Here is a 25,378-nt window from a genome sequence, read left to right as displayed (position 1 = left end):
TGCTCGTTCACGAGCGATGACCCCATCCCCTAAGGGGAATATCTTACAGCACTCATACCCAGCACTCTGGGTATCTAAGAGAACATCTTCTTCATTATGAGCCCCAATGCCCATTGAGGTCACCCAAAGAGATCCGTCTCCAGTTGCCGCCAGCTCGGCTGGTGGCCACATGGGGACGGGCTTTCTCGGTTGCTGCCCCGAGACTGTGGAATGAGCTCCCTACTGAGATACAATCCTCCCCATCTCTGACAATTTTTAGAAAGCATCTGAAAACGCACCTCTTCATCCAAGCTATTTCTGTTCTTTAAAATTGTAAGGTTTTAATTCATGCATGATTTTTAAATTGTTAAATTGTTTTAAGTTTTTGTATATATTTTAACTTGTTTTATGCTATTGTTAACTGCCCAGAGACGAAAGTTTGGGGCAGTGTACAAATGTGATAAATAAATAGATAAATGAAAATAAATATGGAGTCTCTCATCCAAATGCAAACCAAGGTGACCCCTGCTTAGCAACAAGGACCATTCATCCTAGCTACCACAAGTGCCCGGTGCACGTAGCCCTCTGGTGAGCAAGACACCCAGCACCACACAGATCTCCTCCCCAGAGGCCTCATTTCCACTGCCATTTTTCAGAAGGTGAGAAACAGCAGGAATCCTCTCTGAGCAGGAGGAGAGTGCTTCCACTGTTTCTTGCTTTCTCCACAGCCCAGGACAAATGGCAGAAGACTCACTTCTCTCCTGCCTATGTGCCAGAAAAGGTTCTCAGGGAAGAGAGGATATCGGTGGTGACCAGAAATAATGGCTGGCTAGTGAAATAAACCTAAGTTTGTGGATTCCTGACCAGGACAAAGTTGAACTAAAGTAATTCAACACACTGCAGACGTCCAAAAGTGGGACCTAAAGTTATTCAAGAAAGTCTCGTGGCAATTCTTGTGTAAGCATTTTAACACCACTCACTCACCATGAATAGCTATAAAAGCCACTGGTTGAACACAAGTGAGGCAAACAAAACTTCATGTTAAAAACCCACAAAACTGAAACATAACCACAATTTCTTCTCTCGGTTTAAAGCCTCTCTACATGCTCATTTATTTACTAAGAGCTCTGCACACATTCTTATCTCAGCATACACTGCAAGTCATTCCTATCGTCTTAAAGATAGTGAAACTAAACAGCATGCTGTCAGCCACTCAGCAAAATTAGAAGCCAAACTAAATACGAAAATATAGGCTTCTTGGCTTTAGCCGTGAGCCAAAGTAGACTATCTCAAGCGGAAACATTTTGTAAAGATAACCGAGCCAGCCAAATCTATTGACTCCTGATTCATGGGTGTAGCTGCAGGCTATCATCTCTCCACAATGGAATTCAACCTTTGCTCTTTTTTCAGACTGGGAACCATTTTCTCGTACTTTTTGCTCTCTGAACTGCGTTTGAGAACTTTGTGTGTGTGTGCTGAAAAGCAGTATATAAATATTGTTAATAAAATTAGCTTTTGTTTGCTACGGTTATCATGAGTATATTCAGGGAGGAGAGCTGGTCTTGTGGTAGCAAGCGTGAATTGTCCCCTTTGCTAAACACGGTACAGCTTGGTTGGATTTGAATGGGAAACTACATGTGAGTGCTGTAAGATAGTCCCCTTAGAGCAGGGATTCTCAACTTTGGGTCCCCAGATGTTATTGGACCAACTTCCATAATCCCCAGCCCCATTAACCTTTGGTTGGGGATTATGGGAGTTGAAGTCCAATAACATCTGGGAACCAAACACTGAGAATCCCTGCACTGCTCTGGGAAGAGCACCGGCCTGCTTGCATGCAAGCAGGAGGTTCTAAGTTCCTTCCCTGGCAACATCTCCAAGATAGGGCTGCCTGCAACTCTGGAGAAGCTCCTACCAGTCTGTGTAGACAATACTGAGCTAGATGGACCAATGGTCTGACTCGGTATATGGCAGCTCCTTATGTAGGTTGCTATGATATCCATGCTTACAATACATAGAAATTTAAAAACCCTTTCCCCCTAATCTATATCCTACTAGGGTTTTTCTGGAAGCTATAGAAAATAAGAAAGGTGGGTACAAAAAAATTAAGTACCTAGTAGATAACTGGATGTATTATAATATCAACAGAAACAGAATATATACATTGGTAAAGGATGAACATACAATATGGAGTAACCCAATGAGTAAGTGATGCAATTTTTAAAATGCTGAAATAGACAAATTGCTGAGACTTGTAGTGCTCAAACAAAATTTCCAAGGCTTCTTCAGTCAAATGATTACTGAAGTGAAGGGTAGGTCGGGTTTTCATTTGACTGAAGCAGCCTTGGAAACTTTGTTTGGGCACTACAACTCTCAGCAATTTGTCTATTTCAGCATTTTGTTAATTCTATCACTTACCTATTGAGTTACTCCATATTGTATGTTCATTCTTTACCAATGTATATATTCTCTTTCTGTTGATACAGTTTCATTTTTCTGGGGGCTCCCAATGAAGTTTGAGACATTTCTCAAGACACAGATCATCATAACATAAACAGAGTTTCTTTGCAGCTGCCTAGTTCCACAATGTTGAACTCTGGAAATACCAATTTGAAGTACATTGTTTCTGTTACAAGAAAGACTGAATACACACTAAAAATATATACACAATTAAGCTGTAAACTACCCTGAGTGAATTGGCAGAAAGGCAACATATTAAACTATAGTTCATAAACAAAGAAAAATATTAAACAGGATTCTTTTTTAAAGGTTTGACCTTGAAGCATCCTGGAATAAAGCAGGGCAGTTCACAACACACTTCTGGCAAGGGTGGGGGAGGAAATGGGCGACTATGCAGTGATGAGAGAGATTAGGAGAAGGCTATCAGGAGCAACATGGAATTACTAGAGGGCTACTAGGCCACTACAGAGGAACTTAAGGGAGAAGAGCTGGTCTTGTGGTGATTGATTGATTGATTGATTGATTAAGTGCCACAAGTCGGTGTTGACTCTTAGCCACCGCATAGATAATCTCCAGAATGATCTGTCTTCAGGTCTTGTGGTAGTAAGCATGAATTGTCCCCTTTGCTAAGCAGGATCCACCCTGGTTTGTATCTGAATGGGAGACATGTAAGCACTGTAAGATATTCCCCTTAAGGGATGGGAAGAGCATCTGCATGCTTGCATGCAGAAGGTTCTAAGTTCCCTCCCTGGCATGTCTAGGATAGGGCTGAGACATACTCCTGCCTACAGGAGAAGCCACTGCCAGTCTGGGTAGACAATTCTGAGCTAGTTGGACCAGTGGTCTCTCGGGATATGGCAGCTTCCTATATTCCTAGCTATCGGGGACGATGGTGTGAGGTGCTGGGGGGTGGGGATCAAGGCTACTAGGCAACTATAGGGGGATAGGAGAGGGCTATCAGTAGGCAACAGGAAGCTGCAAGAGGGTTACTAGACCACTACAAGGGGAGGAGCAGGAGGTTATGAGAGCAAGGCAGTGAGGAGTACAGAGTCACTCTGCAACCCAGAAGGGGTTGGGATAAGGCTTTCATGGGGCAATAGCAAGCTGCAAAGAGCAACCGGATTATGTAAGAGCAACCAGGGTAATGGAGGAGGGGGGGAGTTCAAGACTACTAGGCAGCTACAGGAAGGCATAGGAGGGGGCTGCTGGGGGCAACCAGGAATTGCAATATTATTTAACCCCTAGAAGGGAACTACCAGGAAATTATAGTTGTAAAAGTTATTATGAGAGATCTACCAGAGCCATGAAAAGCTACTATACGGTTATAAGAAGGCAGGGATTTGCAAGAGGGCTACCAAGCCACTGCAAGGGGGCTACCAGGAGGTTATGAGAAGGCTACCAGGCTAATATAAAGCTATGAGGCAGCTGGGAGAAGACTTTTAAAAGGCAATAAGGAAAGGGGGCTACTGAGGCAATGGGAAGTACAAACTATGAGGGCATTAGGAAAAGGCTTTCAGCAGGGAAGAGGGAGCTGCAAGAGGACTGCTAAGCCACTACAAGGAGGCTACCAGAAAGGCACAAGTACATTAAAGTTCCTGTTATCACCATTCTCATCCTGTGACAGCAACCAGAACAATGAGGAGGGCACAAGGCAACTATGCAGTAAGGAGGGGACCAGGTTTTGCAAGAGCCCCTTACAAAAGGAGATTGACTAGGAGGCTGGCTACCCACCCCCCTGGAAGTGAGGCACCAAGTCTCGTCGCAACACGGGGGGGGGGGAGCGTGGGAGGAAAGAATGAGGGGAGGGGTCTTTGCTGGGGGGGCGCAGCCCAGGCCCACCCTCGTCTCCCCACTGGGGGGGCGCTTCACCCTCCCCGCCCACTCACCTAGCCTCCCCGCCGCCGCCGCCGCCGCCGCCTCCTCCTCCTCTTCACATGCCGCCGCCAACCAGCCTGCCTCCCGCCCCTCCTCTTTGTTTTGCTCCCCCTTCCCCCTCTTTCCGCTACCGCCAAGCGACACTTCCTGCCGTCACGCGACGCCCTCTCGCTGTCGTAAAATCGCCAGCTGTCGTAAAAGCGCTGCCTCGGTCTCGTTGCGAAAGGAAGCTTCCAAGCTCTCTCCGGGGACGGGGAGCCTTGACAGTCGGCTGTACCATTTCAGTCGGCAAAGCAGGGGAGCGAGAAGTTGGCGGGGGTTAGAGGACTTGCCCTCTCCCTCGCGGGGTTGCCGAGAGGAGAAAGTAGCCACGGGGAATCGAATAAATAAAAAGATAGAATAAAATGGGGGCGTGAGTGAGAAGGAGCACCCTGAAATGGTGTTGGGGTTACAACCCCTGATTTCTAGGGCTGCACAACTTCCCACTTTGGGAGTTGCCTTTTATACGACCCAAAACGCAGGTTTTGGGTCGTATAAAAATATGTCAAATAACTAAATGATAAAATACATAAAAGCTGGTCTGGATCAAGGAATGGATTAACCCCACACAGCCCCACACCCCTTCCCCTCTCTTTGAGGGCTAGATTCAACAAGGGTCCCTAAGATCCCTGAATTGAATAACTGAATAATCGCTTAAGTGAAGCAGCCACAGCTGCGGGTGGTAATTTTAAGCCATGTAGAGCTATCCTCCCTTTCTTCCAGGATGGAACGGAAGATATTTATTTAACATACTTGTATCTACTACTAAAGTCTTAAGGCAGCCAAAAGTTAAACAAGTTAAAACAGCCGAAAATTCAAAACAAGTATAACATACACATTTTATTTAAATCCATTTAAAACAAAGAGGCAGGAACATTCAACTAAAAGTTTGCATGAACAGGGGCGTCTTCAGTTGCTTTTGAAAAGCCATCAGGGATGGAGCAGCTCTAATCTCAACATATGGGGATACATGGACTGTCTCCCACCCAGGAACCCCCCTCACCCCAGACTCAAAGGAGCATATTATTGCCAGGTGTTATATCATGCACCTTTTGACCATGATTTAGAATCTCTTGAATGTTTCCCTTTTTAGCAGATTAAAAAAAAAGGCGATTCCACAGCAAGATATTCCTAATATTTTATTGTTTACATGTTGTTCTTGTTAGAGCAAAATATTTCAATCCACTGAATTTACAAGCCCTAAATTGATTTGGCAAGCAAAACATTTTCACACAATGATTTCTAACAAGCCATCACATTCTGCTCAGGCTATTTAAAAGTACTCAAAGGAACAAAGTAAGTACATAACTACATCGTGGATTTCAAAGACTGCTGGGCATTGTGTCTGAAGATGAAATGAGGGAAAGATGGGTTCCAGTCTATCATGCACCAGGCTCAATTCCTGGCATCTTCAGGTAGGGCTGGGAAAGACTCCTGCCTGCAATCTTGGAGAAGCCGCTGCCAGTCAGTATAGACAATATACTGAATGAACCAAGGGTCTGACTCACTATAACGCAGCTAACTATGTTCTTATGTTTAGGTAGTCCATTTGCTCTGCATTTATTTCAATTTATTCTCTGAGCCATGCCTTGGAGTTCAAGGTGAACAGAAAATAATTGGGTGCTTCACACATAACCTGAAATTCCCCTAGCCCCAGATATGGAGGAAACCTGAAGCTGACGCTGCAGGGGATCACATCTCTCAGTTTGGAAGTAACCGAGTTGAGTCAGAAGTATGCTCCCTAGCTAGACCTCCCAGCAAAGCCCTGGATATTATCCCAGCCTGCCCTGTGCATCCTTGCAGCTGTTGGTCCTGATGGTAAAGGGGCGGGCTCACCTGAAATGAATCAGAGGTTCACAAAGAGTGTGGGTTCAGTTATAACATGCACCTCAAATTAATCTCAAAATACACAATTTTCACCATGAATTGACCACAACTGGCCAGCAGATGGTACTGCAAAATTGCATGAGGTCCCAGCTGGCCATATGACCAGCCTTTGAGTTCACTTTATCATGTATTCATTAAACACCATTGCAAAAATGTCTAGTTAATGATTGGTTTATGAGCACGTGTCTCATCACCCAGTAAAGACCCAAAACAAGCCTCTGTCACCATCCACCAATAGGTTGTTAGCTATTTTTGCCATGTGACCAGTGAATATTATGTGACAGAAAAGAAGCCTCATAGTTAGTTACCAAGATGATCAGGGGGCTGGAGCACCCTATGAGGCAAGGCTACAGCATCTGGGACTCTTTAGTTTGGAAAAGAGGTGACTACGAAGAGATATGATAGAGGTGTATAGAATTATGCATGGTGTGGAGAGAATGGACAGAGAGAAATTCTTCTCCCTCTCTCACAACACTAGAATCAGGGGCCATCCTATGAAACTGAAGGTTGGGAAAGGTAGGACCAACCAAAGGAAGTACTTTTTTCACACAGCATATGAGTTAATCTATAGAATTCTCTGCCATGGGAGGTGGTGATGGCCACTAGCTTGGATGGCTTTAAAAGGGGCCTAGATAAATTCATGGAGACAGGTCTATCAATGGCTACTAGTCTGGTGGCTATAGGCCAGCTCCAGCCTCAGAGGCAAGATGCCTCTAAATACCAGTTGCAGGAGAGAGGACATGCCCTCACCTCTTGCCTGTGGTCTTCCCAGAGGCATCTGGTGGGCCACTGTGTGAAACAGGAGGCTGGACCAGATAGGTCTTGGGCCTGATCCAGCACTGCTGTTCTTATGTTCTCTGATTCAGTTGAACACAACAAGTAGTTCTAGTGAAATATTGCAACTTCTAAGCCTAACTAGCTGTGTTTTCCAGTTACATACACAATGAACACTTTATTTTGCTCAACGCTGTTCCTTTTCAGCAGGGTGTCCATTATGGTAAAACTGTCCTGCCTTAAAAAAACCAAAAAACATACAAGGCAGCACAGCCCATGTGCAGAGGTCACAGTTCAGCTTTGCTGAACCTCAGAGAGGGATGTAGCAATCAGGTCTGCAGCAGGGGTCGCTAAGGAGATGAGAATCTGGCTGGCTTTAGGAAGAGCAGGGTCTGCAGGAAAGCTTGGCAGAGAACAAGGCACTAGGAAGAGATCCCAAAGGCTGGGGAGCTGGAGAACACAGCAAGCAAAGCTGTTGTTGCAACAGCCCTCTTGTGTTTCTGCAGCTGGCAACAGGCCTCCTGGTCCTCATGAGCAGCAGCTGAGCCTGGCTCTGATAGCTACATGCGAGGAGACCTCTTGCTCACAAGGAAGTCATTTCCACTGGTGGGCTACCAAGCCTGCACTTCCCTGCCATCACTGCTCCTGGAGGCTCAGAGGTTCATCCCATCAGACCTTTGTGGACGCCCTGGGAGGAAGGGCCCAGGCCATTGAGGGCTGTGGCTCCCTCTTGCCAGGTTGTCCTGAGGTTTTTGCTGAGCTCTCTGAGGCCTGTTCCTGGGTGGGAGTGTCGGTGGGACAGGAGACTGACCCCCACCCCCGAGGGGGCTCTACTGAGGTCTTTTCTGGGTCCTCGTCTGAGGATGCCCCCTAAAGTCTGTGCAGGTCCGCAGCCTCTTCTGAAGACTCTCTGATGGGCGAGTGAGGCCAGTTCCTGACAAAGGTTTAGGCAGCAAAGGCAGACTCTTCAGCTTCGGAAAAAGATGTCAGCCATATGGAATGAAACTGTAACTGAAAGGAGATAGAAGCAATCCAAAAACTTCCCAAAGCTCTTCACTAAAGCAACTGAGTGAAACAAAATACATATCAGTCAATACAGTGTGGCCCCGTGGTTAGAGAGTTGGGTGCGGATATGGGAGACCTGAGGGCATTTCTGCACCTCCACAGAGTCATCGTGTGGCCTTAGGCAATCCAGGGTCTCTCAGTCTCAGTTCCCCATCTGTAAAATGGAAACAAAGAGTCATAACAGAGCTTTTGTGAGAGCAAACCAACAAAAAAACCCACAATGTAATCTTTTCCAGGTCAGATGAAATCCCAGTCCTAAATATACTGCTGGCAAGCTCAATTCTAAAAATGAATGACTGAATAAATCTAGGCCAATAAGCCAACAGGGCCTTCTCTGTGGCCGCTCCTAGGCTCATCTTGCCTCCTCCCTTGGAAGGGGAAGTTGTGCTTCTGCCATTTGGTAAAGACCACCTTCTTCCAACAGGCTTTGACCAGTGCTTTTGATGACTTTGTTTGATCTCTTCTGTTAAAGTTGTTATTTTTGGTTATCTGTCATCTCTGGCCCTTTTCATATTGTTTTTATATAACGATTTCATATACTATTAAAATGGCACAATTAAAATATTAAGCTAAAATATAAAACAAATCTGACTAAAAAGATTTAAGATAGAAGCATCAAACTGTACAAAACACAAAGAAGACAAGGGCAACAAGGCGTCAGGGAGATATGCTGGAGCCCCGTTGGGCTTTTAAAAAAACTGACGCCAGTGGGGGGAAAGCAGCAGGAGGGGTAAGTGCACCCCCCACTGCTCTTAAAGGGAGACCCCTGCCACCTTCAAACTGCCCCACCGCGGCTCCTTGCACATCTCTACAAGGTTGCCTACCCCTGTGCTGGAGCAACATCCCACTCATGCTAGCATTCCTGCAATCCTGCTTGGAGCTATCCAAGGTCCTGACCCCTTTCCCCCTTGGAAATCATAGATGTGTGTCCCTCCAGGATCCCTGTCCCAGTGGAGACCCTGACTCAGCTTGGAACAAGATACTAGGCTGTCTGTCTGGAGGTAACCAGAAAGAACCTACCACACTGAAGCGGCATCTCTAAAGGAACAAAGTTTCTATTGCATAAGTGCACAAATGCAGCCACCAAGGTGCAGGCTGGTTTTACATGGTGTAGTGCACACATGTCAACTGTGCACAGGTGGTAGAATGGGTCAGGGTCCACCTTTAAAAGAAAAATGTGGAAAGAAACTTGGTAAATACAAATTTATTGTGGTCTTTTGCTGACTCTCTTCTCATAAATGTTTATTTAAAAAAGGCACCTTCTTCTCTCACATAGCTTGCCAAGCTTTACTACAGTTCACCATATCCAAACATTTAGGGATTAACTGTTTGGTTATCATCTTGCATGGAAGAAACAGTTAATCCCTGAATGTTTGGATATGGTGAACTGTAGTGTTTTGTGTTTTGAACAAACAGGGCAGATGAGAAAACCTTTTCCAGCAAATGTCAATTGTAGGTGGTGTGTGGTGTTTTTGGTTAATCCATTCCTTGATCCAGGCCAGCTTTTGAATGGGGCTTTAGTTACTGGTATTCCAGTCCTGGAGTAGAGGCGGGGCTAACAGACAGCCAGCAGCAAGAGCCTGGAAAAGCAGTCTGCACTTGCCTCTCTGTACATAATATCTATTTATGTGACAATACTGCTCTCCAGACCTTCTTTATCGCAAAAATAAAAACTTAAGAGAACTACAACAGAGAACAAACCTTTTGACATAAACATGTCAGGTTCAATGTTCGATGTTCCACTGTTTAAAATCCTCATTCTTATATCTAAACTCTCCCCAACCAAATCAAACACCTAGTTAGCACATAGTGGGGGTGGGGGGAACACCAATAATACACAGCTTTGCCTTCTTAACACTATCAAAGAGAAACGCAAAGGAGGGTGGTAAGAGCAAATTCCTTCACACTTTAATGCCCCATATACCTCAGAGTTTCTTTCAGTTCTTCCTTGCTATATCTATTTCATTAAACTATTAATATTTCTGATTCTGCTCCACTGACCCTGCATACCACACCGTTCCCCCTTGGATTCTGCAGGTGGGGTACAAAGCAAGAACACATCTGGGTGGGGAATATTTTATCTTCTCCTCAGAGGAAAGTCAGCTGAGGGAAGTCTTGGGCGGGTTGCACTGGTCAGGGGTCTTTGTCCAACTCTGCTTCTCTTTGTGTTCCAGACACAAAACAATTCAGTGGCACAATGAAGAAAGGAGAGGGATACAGCTGTTGGCCAATTAGTGCTGTGCACAGCTGGCTCTGCAGAAAAACTTGCAGAGCAAACAAAGGTAGAAGGCAACTAGGTTAATCTTGCCGATAGAAAAGACTACCGCAGGCCTGCTCAACTTCGACTCTCCTGCAGATGTTGGCTTATGACATTCATGATTCCTGGCTATTGGCCACTATGGCTGGGGATTATGGGAGTTGTAGTCCAAAAACAGCTGGTGGGCCAAAGTTGAGCAGGCCTGGACTACAGTGACGGCTATTTGAGTCACCTTAAGAAGCAACTCCTAGATACTGGGGAAGGTTGGGTTTTGAGCTGAATGTTCAATGGTTAACGAAGTATTTTCTAGTACTGTTTTTTAGTACTGCATTTTCTAGTAAGTTTCTTTCGCAATCCTTCTCTGCAGGCTAGGACTCTCATGTGAATGGTGGCAATTTCAGGGCTTATAGAGCATGTTGACAGTGATACTTACTACTTGAAAGCAATTCCTAAAGACAGAATTGGAATCTTGGAAAAAGGTTTCACAGATTTGGGTGCTAGTTCTGCTGGGACACTGCTTTTCTGTCTTCTTCACCTGGCTGCACTGGCTGCTCACCTTGGGGGAAATCAAAATATGACATCAGTGCATAAGCAGGATCTTTGTTCTTGTCAAAACTGGAAGTCAAAGGTCAGGAACATGCCAGAGGTCAAGCTGAGCACATAGTTCAAGGTGTGAAGGAAGAGCAGATGCACCAGCAGCAAGGAGATCTTGACACCAAGACAAGGCCTGCTTCAGATAGGAAGCCTTTTATATTTCCTGTCTGTAGGGAATCTGAGGCTTCAGAGGGAGGGCAGGGCCAGCATAGGACCAGCTGCTAGAGAAAATCACCACAAAGGGCAGTTGTAAGCAGAGTCTTAGCCTCAGGAAACTCGTAAGAAGATGGAGCAGAAGGGAATGCTAGGTTCCAGGACAGAGGACTCCCCTTTTAACATTTCTCTGCATTCCAGGCAGGGAGACCTCATTCCCAGAGCTGGCTTCTGTTAGAGCAGGGCTGATCAGATTTGGGCCCCCAGCTGTTTTTGGACTACAACTCCCATAATCCCTAGCTAGAGTGGCCAATAGTCAGGGATTGTGGGAGTTGTAGGCCAACATTTGCAGGAGGGCCGAAGTTGAGCAGCCCGGTTTTAGAGCAAGTGTCTCATTTGGAGCTGTCCAGGGTGCTGAAAACACTGACTGCACTGCCTTGTGGGTTTCTGATTTGGGGATAGGACAAGCTATTTGTAGTACAGTGCAAGAAATATTTTATGATAAAACTTTGCATAAATTTAGCATAAATCAGCCACGGGAAATGATCCTTTTCTGGCTTCTTCAACCCTTAGAAAAGGGCCACTAAATCCTTTCACAATAGATGGCCCATACTCAGTTATTTCATCACAAAGCACTGGTCAGCTTACCTGCCACCTATGCAGGAATATCGGCAAGCTATCAGCATAAGAATGATCTGGAAGTATCCATTCATTGCCAGCTTCATTGTCGTTGGTACCAAACAGGCCAGCAGAAACTCCTAAAGCCAAGACAGAATGTCTCTCAAAGATCTTAAAAGGCAGCATTACCAGAACCATGAGATGCCCCATGGTTCTGTTCATAGCACACCTTTTTGCTATTGGGACTGCACTAGCAAAGAAGTAATTAGGGCTTTCTGGACATTTAAGTGATGTTACAAACTTAATCGATGAACGTTTCGGTGGAGGCACAATTCAATCAGTGGTAATGAGCATGCTCTGAGCATGCTTGATTATTTGGCTGAAAGGTATTATGGCTCAGGTGTGTTACAGTAACACAGTAAGGGAAACCTGATATATTATGTCCAGCTCTGACACTTCCTTTTAAGGAGGATATTGGTAAACTGGAGGGGGTTCGTAGAGTTGAAGGAGCTGGATATGTGTAGTCTGGAGAAGAGAAGACTACGAGAACATGATAGCAGCCTCAAGATATCTGAAGGATTATCAGAAATTTCTTACATATGTATCGTGTGTGTGTAACAATAGGCAACTTCAGATGTAGCCATGCACACAGCAGGGCAAAGGGAGAGGAAGTCCCGCCCCCTGCCATGCCACTCACCCGCACACCCCACCACTCACACTTACAGTGGGGCTTGTCTGAAGGGGGCAGAGCCCTACCTGTGATGGTGGTCATTCCCATGATTGTGAGGGTAGGTCGATCCAGTCTTGCAATCATGGGCAGGGCTCTGCCCTCTTCAGATAAGCCCCACTGCAAGCATGCGTGGCAGGACACAAGAGTAATTGGCACAGCAGGGGCGGGACTTCCTCCCTCTTCACGCCCCTGGACATGGCTACAGCGGTGCAATTTTACAATGTCTGAAGCTGCCTTGGCTCTTGCCATCTCCAGATACCTGAAAGACTGGAGGAGGAGTCAACATTCTCAGTTGTTCCTGAGGGCAGGACTAGAACCAACGGCAAGGACGCAGATGCAAGCTAGACATTAGGGATATGTCCCAAACTACAAGAGCTGTTTGGCCGTGCAATAGTCTGCCTCGTGCAGGGGTGGGCTTTTCTTCCCTGGAGCTGTTCAAACAGGCTGGATGGGCATCTTCTGTCAGAGATGCCCGAGCAGTTCCATGCACTGAGCAGCAGGTTGGGCTAGAGGAACTCCAAGGCCCCTTCCAACTCTAAAACCCTGTGATTCTAGTCCAGCCACCACCCCCAGCTGTTTTTGGACCACAACTCCCATAATTCCCAACCACAGAGGCCAACAGCCAGGGATTATGGGAGTTGTAGGCCAATGTCTGCAGGAGATCCAAAGTTGAGCAGGCCTGTTCTAATCCCATGCTGCCCTTGCAAGGATTCTCCTGTATTTAATAACAGGATAAAGACACCCTAACCCAGCGGCAAATGGAGCAGAGGTGGGACAAAGCATTCTGACCACCCCCATGACCCACACATAGCTAAAAGGGCTGAACATGTAGTACTAACCATGATGCCATCCATCCATAGTAAAAGTACAGAGGTCGTAACGCAAGTCACATGAAAACAGAACTCCATTGGCACCAGATACCACTATGCGATCTGGGTCTCTTTTGACAGCAATGTCATTTGCTTCAGGAGGCATGTCGAAACGTTGGCAGTTCTCAATCAGGGAATAGTTGTACCTCTTGTAGCTCTGTTTTACAAATAAAGAGAATTCCAGGTGACCAAAGCCCTAACGCTGAACACAGGTTGTGTTTGGCACATGTGCAATCTGGCCATATTCAGATATTATGCTGAATGTGTGTACATGTCTCTGTGCACACGTACATGTTTGTGAGTGAATGATTGTACGTGTGTTCATTTCAAAAGAGGACCTGTGTACCGGAAGGCAGAGTAAAGGCCGGAAGTACACTACTGTGCATGTGTTCAACATAATGTTTCAATAACTATACATGTGTTCAGATCTGTACGTGCATACACTGTACATTGAATGTAATGTCTGAGTAGTGTTTCTGTGTACAGTGTTCGCATGTACAGATCTGTACACATGCAACGGGTCAGTAACTGAACATCTGTTCAGATTTGTACGTGCATACACTGTGCATTGAACTTAACATCTGAGTAGTGTTTCTGTGTACAGTGTGCGCATGTACAGATCTGTATGCATTTACACTTATCCAAATGTTCACCCTATTCAGACATTACATAGTATTTAGGTACAGGTCTCTGTATACATGTACATGTGTTTGTATGAATGACTGTGCATATATTCATTTTAATGTTAACCTTTGCCAAAGTAAAATTTGGTAGGGCCCCTCTGTTTTAATTTTTAGAATTCTTCTTTAAACTTCTCTTTAGTGGCTTCTCTAAGATGGTTAATTTGAGTAGAAAAATCTGATATTGGGTTTTATGATCTTTGCTTTATGCTTTTCCAATTTGTTGTACGTTGCTCTGAGGGTTTTATGAACACTTGTTGCAAACTAGATATTTCAGAGATAAATGAGATAAGCCCTTGGTTTGGCTTCTCCACCCATGTGGATTGTAGCTTCCTTGTCCTTCCTGGCTTGAATAGAGCAATATCTTGGATGGCACCGAACAGAAACGAACTGAAGTTCCCCCTCTTACCTTCTTCTCTAGGTGGATGATGACAGTTGTACCATTCATCTCTATATGTAGTGAAGCACCATTACTGTCATGGTTTAATATTATGGTGAATGCATCTTGAACAAAATCTTTGGCCAGAAGCACACTGCATTGGGAGGTGAGACTGTACATTTTCCCATCAAACGTCCTCAGATGCCTGTTCCCTATCAGCAAGGCATGATCTGGGGGATGTGAAAATGGGGTCAGTGAACTCAACATTACCTCTTATTGCAGAGATTCTCAGACATGGGTCCCCAGATGTTGGCCTTATCTACCCCCAGCACAGTACCTCCAGTGACTGTTGCTGATGTCTTTCTTATGTTTCTTTTTAGATTGTGAGCCCTTGGGGACAGGGATTCATCTTATTTATTTAATTATTTATGTATCTGTGTAAACCACCCTGAGCCATTTTTGGAAGGGTGGTATGGAAATCGAATAAATAATAATAATAATAATAATAATAATAATAATAATAATAATAATAATGGCATTTGGACATTGTGGCTGGGGATGATGGATTTTGTAGTCCAACAACATCTGGGGACACCAGTTTGAGAACCTCACACAGTGAAGCATCCTCAGCTTCCCCTAGAGGGAGTAAGACTCTTTGTGGCCAGTGTGACATTCCTAAGAAAGAGAGGATCCTGGAGCAGGAAAAGGGAGAGACAAAAATGTCTTTTCCTAGAAAAGAGAGACATTTTTCCCTCCCAGAAGCAGAAGTGCAGCGTTGGCAGCCATCAACATGTGAAGCTAACCCTGACAGCTGCAAAGCTACAGGGCAAGTTCAGGCATTATGTGGAATCCTGGTTTATTCCATCTAACTGCAGTTATTTTGTATGTGTGAATCTGCACCAGGAATTGTGGTTTATTTCATTGTGGGTTATTTCGCAATCTGAACCCAACGTTTTAAGTTAGTTTGTCCTAACTGTGGTCTTGCATGATATCCGAACCACAATCATCGTTTACTCTTGGTTTGTTTCAGTGGCTCAACACTTGCTGGGTTCTCACATAGAGAAAGGTGAGCCAGGATCATGGGAGGTAGGGAGTTAGGATAGGGCTTGAACACACCATAATACAGTGAAGCAAACCAAAATTTGGTGGTGGTTGTTAATAACAACAACAACAACAACAACAACATTTATAAAGCACCCCATCCAGAGGCTCTGGGCAGTGTACAATCCAGGACGCCAATCCAGGTTTGTTAAATAAACCTTATTTAAAACAAGCATGATGTCTGAGCCTGCCTGCAGGGAATGTAGGAAACCTGGCCATATCAGTTTCTCGTCTTTCCTGCCTCTTTTCTTGGTTAGCTACTTTTAGGAGAGAGCCTCAAAGATGCCTTGAGATCCTCTTGTAATGCCAGTGGTGGATTAATGCCATGAGCAACAGATCAATGGGCTGTGTGATTCCGGCAGAGGGCAGGAATTAGCAGTTTGGAACTGCTGACAGCCCACCAGTTTCCTGGGCAGATGGGAAGGGCTCTCGACCATGTGGAGTCTGGGGGTGGATCGGTGCCAGTCAGACCCACCTGGAGCCAGGTGCAAGAAAGTGAAAGGAAGTCACACCCAGGCAGAGAGGTTGGCCATCTTGCATAGACAGTGAGCTAGGGAGGTCCCCAGTGGAACAACTGCAGTGCAGATGGAAACTCTGGACAGTAGAGGAAGTTTAGAAGAGGGCTAGAATTCAAAAGGTTTGATAGACCAATGCTAGATAGATAGACCAAAGCTAGATAGACCAATGGTCTGAATCAGTATATGGCAGCTTCCAATGTTCCTATATTCCTATCAAGTGGGGTCTACACACCACAGCCTCAAATTCTGTAGCCATACATCAAGTTATGAGAGTTGGATACATTACGCCAATAGAGCAGGTCTGCATAAAATCCATTCATTTCAGTGCGTCACACTGTATATGAATTTTTCTCCAAAATTCACTACAAAAGAGAAAGCAGTGGAAGGCTAACAGGAGGCCTTACGCTCAAATGGACTCTCCATCATCATCCGTTTGAATCTGTAATATTCCGCGGCAGGGTTGATGCGATACAGGCCACAAAGGGGTTTCAACAGCTTCTCTTCAATGAGGTAGTTTGCCACATGGGCCAGGTCCAGCGTGGGCTCGCCTCTGGGCAGCACGGGCAACCTCACAGCCACAGAGCAGTTTCTGCAAGGCACCCACACCAGATTAGAACAGAGCCCAAGATGTGGATCTATGAGATTTTGAGGAGAGAAGGACAGAAGCGAACTGAGGCCTGCCAGAGACACACTTCAGCCAACATCATTTATTTAGCGTATTTATATACTACCCCAAACTCAGGTCTTCTCTTTGAGCAGCAGACAATAAAACCTGGAGAGCTGGTCTTGTGGGAGCAAACATGACTTGTCCCCTTTGCTAAGCAGGCTCCACCCTGGTTGCATATGAATAGGAGACTTGATGTTTGAGCGCTGTAAAAGATTCCCCTTAGGGGATGGGGAGGATCTGGGAAGAGCACCTGCCTGCTTGCATTCAGAAGGCTCCAAGTTCCCTCTCTGGCGGCATCTCCAAGAGAGCGCTGAGAGAAACTCCTGCCTGCAAACTTGGAGAAGCCAATGCCAGTCTGGGTAGACAATACTGAGCTAGATGGACCAAGGGTCTGCACAGCATCCCTCCAGTGGCTGTTGCTGGTCTCCATCTTATGTTTCTTTTTAGATTGTGGGGACAGGGATCCATCTTATTTCTTTATTATTTCTTTATGTAAACCACTTTGGAACCTTTTGTTGGAAAGCGGTATATAAATATTTGCTGCTGTGGTTATTCAAATATCATAGTGTACGTGCATATGGGTGTCTGTACACAGGTATGTTTTTGTGTGGGAGGACCATTTATTGGAGCATCCGATCTTGATGAATCTGCAGCACCTGCCCCCCCACCTGGGTGCCATATAGAGGCCGCTGCCCCCCAGCATGGCCATCTCCATGCAGTTCCTCACATTCCTGGCTTGGGAGACCTCTCTATGGATGCTGGAGCACATGGAGATTCTGGGAGAACACACAGGGGAAGCAGAAAGCTGTGCAAAGGCATCTGTGGGCTGTAAGTCTTCCAAGAGCTATTCTAGTAGCTCCTGATGAACTGACCTCTTCCACCCAAGCACCTCATGCTCCTCCAAACCAGCACACCAGTGCCGACAGGCTAGGAAGTAAGTGATGGAGCAGAGGAGGAGTGCTGGACTCCAGGCCAGAGGGCAGCCCCTTTAACTCTCTCTGCTGTTCAGGCAGGGAGGCAGAGCCTGGGAGGGGTAGTCTGAGCCTGCCCTGGAAGTATTTAAGTCCTGATGCCTCCTCAGAGCCTTGCAGAAGCACTTTGCTCACATGGAACTCTCCAGGGTGCTGAAACTCCTAATTGCCTTGCATGCAGGACAGAACACAATGGAGACCACCCCCTGGTTAGGAAGGAGTATAATTTTGCCATCACTTTCCTGTCATCTGGGGGTTTGCACTATATATCCCCAAGAGACATGACTCTTCCCTTCTGTAATAAGTTTTTTGTAAGTTTTTTGCTGGACAGATGTACAAGTATAATCACATAGCACTGCATTGTAAGCAGGCTTTTAAAAAGCAAAAACCCATAGTCTTACCTTGCTGAAAAACTGTACAGGTTTGATAATGGCTTCTGGATCTTGCTCACTGCTCTGGAGAGCTTGGCTTCTGCCCAGCTTAGCATCTGCTGTGTCGCCTGTTGAGAGGAGGGTGGATAAAAAGCAACCCTTTAAAAAAACCTAAATCAGATTTTAAATCTTAAATTGGATGTGCACAGGTGTGAATCAAATGTGTATTCATGTCTGAGTGCTTCTTACTCTCAATTCTGGTTCGAAACAGCGGCAGTCTTTGGACGTCACGATGCTGCTTTCTAACCAGAGTTATCCCCCATGAAACCAAAGAGCAATCAAAGACAACAATTCAGATTTGTGACCTGAAACCACAGGTTGCTTTTCAGACAGAACTGAGGGTTCCCAAATTTGGACGACTGGAAATCCAAACCTCTGGCTTGGTTGCCTGAGGTTTGGTGTGATGTCTGAAGGCAGCCTAGGCCAGAGGTCTGCTCCTTTAAATCTCTGCTGTCCAGGCAGGTAGGTGGAGCCTGAGAGGTGTCATCAGAGCCTGGAGGCATTTCAGACCTCCTCAGTCCAGCTCTGGCCCTTGCTGGAGCAAGTGATTCCCTGGGAGCTCTCCAGGGTGCTGAAACCTTGCAGTGCCTATCTTGACTATAGGACTATCAGGGCAGGGAAGAATTTCAAGTACCCACCATATCTAAGCCAATTTTCAGTATCCTCAGTGAAACCTGGATTGGTTCCATCAGCCACACATCCTTAACAATGGTGGGCACGAACGCTTGGAGTTTCTTCAGATACTCTTCCGTCTTCTGCTGCCACACTTCATCCAAGGGTTTCAAAGTTACATCATAGTAGGCCTCCTTCAGTGTTGTTAATGGCTCTGAAAAACCAGCAAGCAAAGTAGAGCAGAGTGAAAGAGAATCCAGCTTGCAGAAAACTTGCTAGATCATTGAGATCTGCCACAGAGGCTGCTGCTCCAGGTGCCTCCATGCCAGGTCCTACTCTCCCAGCTGGGGCAACTACCCTGAAAGGAGACCTCAGGAATGATAGGTCTCAGAGTCTGCTGGTTGGGTGGGCGGGTTGCTTCACCTTGGGTCCCAGCCCAGCTCAAAGCTTAGCAGCCCTACACTAAGGGGCCACTCAGGAGGTCATCAGACAGTTCCAGGGAGGTAGGCCCTTATCCTCTACAACAACAACCTACAGGAGAGGAGAGCTGGTCTTGTTGTAGCAAGCATGACTTATCCCCTTAGCAAAGCAGGGTCTGCCTTGCTCTTCCCAAAGTGGCTCCATCCCCTAAGGGGGATATCTTACGGTGCTCACACATCAAGTCGCCCATTCAAATGAAACCAGGGCAGACCCTGCTTAGCTAAGGGGATAGGTCATGCTTGCTACCACAAGACCAGTCTTCTAGTGGTGGCACTCCATTTATGCAATGCCCTCCCAGTGGGGGCATTGCTCTCCACTAGTGTCATTTAGTTGTCTGGTTAAACCTGTTCTACTCAACAGGACTTCTAATAATTGATTTATGAACTGCTGTCTTGCTTTGCTCTTCTTACGGCTTGGTTATTATTTTCACTCATTGTTTGTGTTTTATTGATTGCGTTTGCCATGGCATTGGTTTGTGTGTGCGTGCGCAGACTCCTCATGCCAGCCAACCCCACTTACTTTGCAACTCATTCTGCATCTGTTGTACAATATCTTGAAGTTTCCCCAGGTAAAGTGGGAGATGGTCCTGCAGTACTGGCTTGAGCCCACTTTGTTTCCACATCTGTGCGACTCCCTTTGTGCCACTTTGAAGGAGTCCTGCTATTTCCTGCCACGCTTTCAAGGGCCAGCCTGCAGCCTCACACAGAAACTCGAGGTGCTGCACCTATGCACCAAGAACAAATGTTAAAAAAAAAAAAGGCTATGCATTAAAAAATAGTCTGGAGGAAAGAGATAGGTTGATTCTGGGCTGCTCCATATGTCATGCAGAACCATGGATAAACATTGGCTCTGTGCAAATTTGGATCAAGAAACCTGGATCAAGGTGTAAAATATGCACTGCATCGACTTCTTACCGATTTTCTGAAATCCCGAATGCTTTCCTCCAAGGTTTTGTTCTTCGCCAGCAGTCTGTGTTGTAGGGTGGAGGCAATCTCATTCAGTTTGGACTGTGAGAGACAGAAAATCTCCATGAACCCAATCTAGGCTCTGTGCCATGACTACTCATGAGTAGACCCTCGGAGCCTTGCCCGCTCTCCCCACTTCCCTTCCCATATCCCGCTTCCCTTCCCAAACTCTCCCCGCTTCCCTTCCCAAACTGATCGTGAGACCCAGCTCACAGTGTCTGCAGGAAAAGTCGCAGCAGTAAGCTGAGTCAGCAGTCCAACACTGGGCTGGTCACATGGATGTCACATGACACCATGGTTAATTCTTGGTTCCGTATGATGTCCCTGAGCCTCATGAGCGTGTGCTCCCCCTACCCTGCCTGCATCCGAGTCAGAAGAATTCAACTTCTGATTGTGGTTAAAAACAAACCAAGATCAGTCACGACAACTGAACTGACAGACCTCGATTTATTCTAACCAACTTCCTTGAAATAACCAGGGATTTGAAACCAAGGTTTGAAGTGGGTTTCAGATCTTGGTTACTTCAAGGAAGTTGGATTGAATGAATCAAGAGAGGCTCTTCACACGAATCGCACATCCCCGCAGACGACCAGCCAGTCTGCTTCTGGGCGGCCACAGTGGCCACCCACATGACTGCCGGCTCCGTCATGGAGCCGGCTGGGACTGGGGAGTCCGGGGGCCGCGCGAAGCGAGTGCACAGGGCATACTGAAGAGACCCCCGAGCCGGGAGGACTGGGGGTCTACTCATGAGTAGCCGTGGCGTGGAGCTGCACTGCAGCTACTCATGATTTTAAAAACCGGGTTGCGGAGCACTTGTTCCGCAAACCTGGTTTAAGGGGAGGGGCAGTATGGCGGGTTAATGGCAAGAAAGCCACTGGGCTTGCCTGCGAGCCCGGTGGCTCCCACAATCAGGTGAAATCGGGCTAGGCTCCCCAAGCCCGATTTCGCCTGATCGTGGGAATAGCCCCAAGATCAGCCAGTTCAGAAGTCACCACCAATCTTGGTTTGTTTCTAAGTGCAATCAGAATGAGAATTCTTTTGTGGTTTCTGTGGGTAAGGCTTGGGGATGCTGTGGGGAACCAAGATTTAACCATGGTTCCATGTGACATCTGAACCACTCTCTGAGTTAAGGGTGCTTAAGCCAACCTATTTTCATCCAGCAATTCTAGGTTAAAATCTCTTCTGGATTTGAATCTATTCTGGGTTCGAATCTATTTTCATCCATCAATTCAGTGCCCTGTGTTCGGTCTCATGTGAAGAACCTTTGGGTGAGAAAGAGAGAAAGAAAATAGACTCCAATTTATAAAAGGTCCACTTTGGAAAGCATCACACCTCAATCTTAATAACAGGATTTCCGCAGCCGTGGGCCTTCAGGCTCAAGCTTTGGTCTGTGGCCTCCAGAACTAAATTCCCTACTTCCTCTTGGATTGCTCCATTGACGACTAGGTGGGCATGAAGAGCAGCCTGTTGCTGGCCATCTGTACAAGCTGCGAGTTCAAGTCCATCCTCTGAATCCCCTGCAAGAACGAAAAGAAGCAGACGTTCAAGCCTGCTGCAGTTATTTCCTTTGGAAGGCAGACTTAAATTAATGCAAGGAACAAAACAGTAAAAGCTATTCACATGTGTGTGCAAAACCGAGCTATGGAAGCCCAGCCTGGTTTTGCACACATGCCTCCCTGCTAGCCCTTTTGCCCTTCCTCACTGCTCGTGAGAAAGGGCTCAGTGGCTAACATCTTGACTGGATGTACTAAGAGAAATCCTATTGAAATGTAGTGGTTTTTTAGAATACTTCCTGAGTAGTACTATTGAGAAATCTAATCAGGATGTCATTGAGACGTCCCTACACCTGAAGCAAGTGTGGTTCAAACCAGTAAGGTGGTTCACAAGTTCGCCCACTTGCGCCTTCAATGTTTACACGTCTGCCATCTTGAATTGGGGTGGATGACATCTTCACAAACAACGCCATTGAGGTGTCTCTACAACTGTACCCAATTTGGTTCATATTGGTCCAGGCACTTCGAAGTACGGACACACACACACACACATAATTCCGAGTGATCTCATAAGCCTACTGGATAGGCTTTAAAAGAGGTATATCGCAGAGTTACAAGGAATATGTCATGTAATATTACATTTACCCTTTAAATATCCCATGTAATATTGAACGCACTCCTTTCCTTTGGAAGCTATTAGTTTCACTTTCTCTTTGGGGTCAATGATGCCCTCCACCACAATCTCGCTTTGAGCAGCTGATGACATCAGGCTTCCCGTCACGTCTAACGAAACAGCTTTGGGTGCTTTGAACTGTGAGAACGAGAGAAAAAGAAACATTGATGGGATGCTGCAGAAAGCAACTTCCACACTCTTGCCTTACCTAACACCACGGAGTTTAGGGGTTAGGGTTAGGGGTGTGCACGAAACTGGGAAGCCCGGTTCAGTTCAAATAGAACTGGACTCAAACCCAATTGGGCCCAGTTTGGTTCTGCGCATGTCAAGCCGGGCTCAAGTTAAGCGGGTGGCCCGCTTAAGAACCACCGGGCTCGCAGCTGAGCCCGGTGGTTCCCACAATGGGAGAAAATCGAGCTAGCCCCCGCTAGACCGATTTCCTCCCATCGTGTGAATGGCATCTTTATTTATTTATTGCATCTTATATCCTGCTCTGCCCTGCCCGACACTGCGTAGGATGCTTCTCCAATCCAATTTTCACTTGTGAGAACTGGCCCACTGAGTCAGATCATTGGTCCATCTAGTTTGGAATTGTCTACACTGACTGGCAGCAGCTCTCCAAGGTCTTTCCCAGCCCTACCTGGAGATGTTGCCAGGGATCAAAGCTGGGACCTTCGGCATGCAAACAAATGCTCTCCCTCTGAGCTACGGCCCCCTCCTCTGCCCCACCCCCTACCACAAAATTCCTGGCTTTCAGACCTGATTTTATTTTTCAACTCACAGCAAATTCCGCCGCATAGTTCTTCACTGTGGTGTTGCTATGATTCCTTAGAGCTACAGAAATCGAGGCTTCATCATCAGCCAGGCTTAATTTGCCTTCCGATTGCCAGAGGAAATCTCCTTTGTTTAGCTGATGTTTTCCAAGGAGCGTGATTGCCTAGAGAAAAGGGGGAGAAAAGCACTTGGAGGATACCCTTGAGGGCTATTTAGTCCATCCCTCTGCTCCATGAGGGAAACCCAGAGCTACAGCACTCGTAGGGACATAGGAAGCCGCCTTATATGGACTCAGACCATTGGCCCATCTAGCTCAATATTGCCTATACTGAGTGGCTCTCCAAGGTTTCAGGCAGGCGTCTTCCCCAGCCCTACCTGGAGATGCTGCCAGGGACCTTCTGCATGCAAGCAGATGCTCTACCACTGAGCTGTTTTATTATTAATTTATTAATTTATTTATTCATTCGATTTTTATACCGCCCTTCCAAAATGGCTCAGGGCAGTTTACAATTAAAACAAACCAACAAAACAAAGTATAGCTCCATTCCCCAAGGGCAATAGCTTACAGTGGACAGTATTCACATGTAATCACTCGGCCAAATCCAAATCAGGGTGCACCCTGCTTAGCAAAGGGGACAATTCATGCTTGCTACCACAAGACTAGCATTCTGGCTTCTGCTTGCTGAGCGAGGGAGAGCCCACCCGCAAGTAACTGGTTTTACTGGCCAACTGCTCTTACCATAAAGAAGTTTCATCTTAATGTTCATCTGAAATCTACCTTCCCGTAACCCCAATAGATCTAGCCCTACCCTCTTCTCTGACAGGCCTTCAGATATTTATTTATTTAAATCTTTATTAGAGAACCAGCGTGGTGTAGTGGTTAGAGTGCTGGACTAGGACCGGGGAGACTCAAATTCAAATCCGCATTCAGCCATGAGACTTGCTGGGTGACTCTGGGCCAGTCACTTCTCTCTCCGCCTAACCTGCTTCACAGGGTTGTTGTGAGGAGAAACTTAAGTATGTAGTACACCACTCTGGGCTCCTTGGAGGAAGAGCGGGATATAAAATGTAAAAATAATAATAATAACAAATAAATAATATTTCCACTCTTCCTCCAAGGAGCCCAGAGCAGTACACATGGTTACCTTTTTTCCTCACAACAACCCTCCGGGGTAGGTTAGGATGCAAGATAAGGGACTGGTCCAGAGTCACCCAGTGGGTTTCATGGCTGAATGGGGATTTGAACCCGAGTCTCATAGGAAGCTGCCTTACACCGAGTCAGACCCTTGGTCCATCTATCTCAGTATTGTCTACACAGACTGGCAGCGGCTTCTCCAAGGTTGCAGACAGGAGCCTCTCTCAGCCGTATCTTGGAGATGCTGCCAGGGAGGGAACTTGGAACCTTCTGCATGTAAGCAGGCAGGTGCTCTTCCCAGAGCAGCCCCATTCCCCAAGGGGAATGTCTTACAGTCCTCATACGTAGTCTTCCTGGCCCTGGTCCAACACTCTAACCACTACAACATGCTGGCCTTCCTATCTGCTCTCTTATCTCTTCACCGTCTTCTCTTCTCCAGGTTAAAACATACCCAGCTCCTTCAACCATTCCTCACAGGACTTGGTTTCCAGACCCCTCACCATCTTTTTGCAAAGTACAGAATGCATAGAATCCATAGACATGTCCATACATTATAAGAGCTGATCTACTGGTAAGTGGAAGGCAGGAGCTGACAGCATGGGCAGAACAGGAGGGGCAGTCTTGCTCCTTTATTTGTTGCCCCGTCCTATCAATCAATCATCTTTATTACGGTCCAAGACCAGCATGACCCCATTGTGTCCACGCTGGCCACTATTGGAGGAAGGTCTTTGTTAGCATCCTCATCTTGAATAGTCTTGGTCTTTCAGCTTCCTGGACTATCTGAGAACTTCTACCACACTATAGTGCTTACGTTTGGGAGGTCACAGAGTCGGAGGCTTGTGTAATAATTAAGCCAAGTGGAGTAGTCCATTTCTACTTTCCCCAGAATGTGTTGACTGGAACATGAAGTCAAGAAGACGTTCTCTGCAAGGGCTTCCCACTGGATTTTATCCAGAGGCAACGGCTTGCCTTTCTGCATTGACAGGAGAAAGCAGAACAGAACATGTTTAGTGAGAAACGTGGCTGACCGCCTAATTACTTTTTAAATATTTATTTATTCATCCATCCATCCATCCATCCATTCATTCGATTTCTATACTGCTCTTCCAAAAATGGCTCAGGGTGGTTTACACAGAGAAATAACAAACAAACAAGATGGATCCCTGTCCCCAAAGGGCTCAGTCGAAAAAGAAACACAAGAT

General features: G+C 46.2%; 2 protein-coding genes across 5 annotated transcripts in view; both read right to left on the bottom strand.

Moving 5' to 3' along the window:
* Positions 1-4,436, bottom strand: part of MARF1 (meiosis regulator and mRNA stability factor 1) — a 45,374-nt gene extending 40,938 nt beyond the window's left edge. For all 4 annotated transcript variants that reach the window (XM_053275896.1, XM_053275897.1, XM_053275898.1 and 1 more), the window contains exon 1: positions 4,323-4,436. The gene's annotated coding sequence lies outside the window, so the exon portion shown is untranslated. The remainder of the gene's footprint in view (positions 1-4,322) is intronic.
* A 4,255-nt stretch (positions 4,437-8,691) lies between these two features.
* The window catches only part of LOC128336575 (uncharacterized), a 90,613-nt gene continuing 73,926 nt past the window's right edge, over positions 8,692-25,378 (bottom strand). The window contains exons 44-58 of the mRNA XM_053276452.1: positions 24,988-25,149; positions 23,049-23,204; positions 22,240-22,405; positions 21,434-21,618; positions 20,051-20,143; positions 19,656-19,860; positions 18,683-18,870; positions 18,015-18,112; positions 16,380-16,564; positions 14,387-14,586; positions 13,268-13,454; positions 11,729-11,838; positions 10,767-10,889; positions 9,097-9,238; positions 8,692-8,696 (exon numbers count right to left, since the gene is read on the bottom strand). Coding sequence (XP_053132427.1) covers positions 8,692-8,696; positions 9,097-9,238; positions 10,767-10,889; positions 11,729-11,838; positions 13,268-13,454; positions 14,387-14,586; positions 16,380-16,564; positions 18,015-18,112; positions 18,683-18,870; positions 19,656-19,860; positions 20,051-20,143; positions 21,434-21,618; positions 22,240-22,405; positions 23,049-23,204; positions 24,988-25,149 — 2,205 coding nt within the window. The remainder of the gene's footprint in view (positions 8,697-9,096; positions 9,239-10,766; positions 10,890-11,728; positions 11,839-13,267; positions 13,455-14,386; positions 14,587-16,379; positions 16,565-18,014; positions 18,113-18,682; positions 18,871-19,655; positions 19,861-20,050; positions 20,144-21,433; positions 21,619-22,239; positions 22,406-23,048; positions 23,205-24,987; positions 25,150-25,378) is intronic.

Source organism: Hemicordylus capensis, chromosome 13 (assembly GCF_027244095.1).
Source record: "Hemicordylus capensis ecotype Gifberg chromosome 13, rHemCap1.1.pri, whole genome shotgun sequence".
NCBI classification, from domain to species: domain Eukaryota; kingdom Metazoa; phylum Chordata; class Lepidosauria; order Squamata; family Cordylidae; genus Hemicordylus; species Hemicordylus capensis.
Note: the sequence above shows the minus strand (reverse complement) of the source record. Positions and strands in the feature narration are given on the sequence as shown.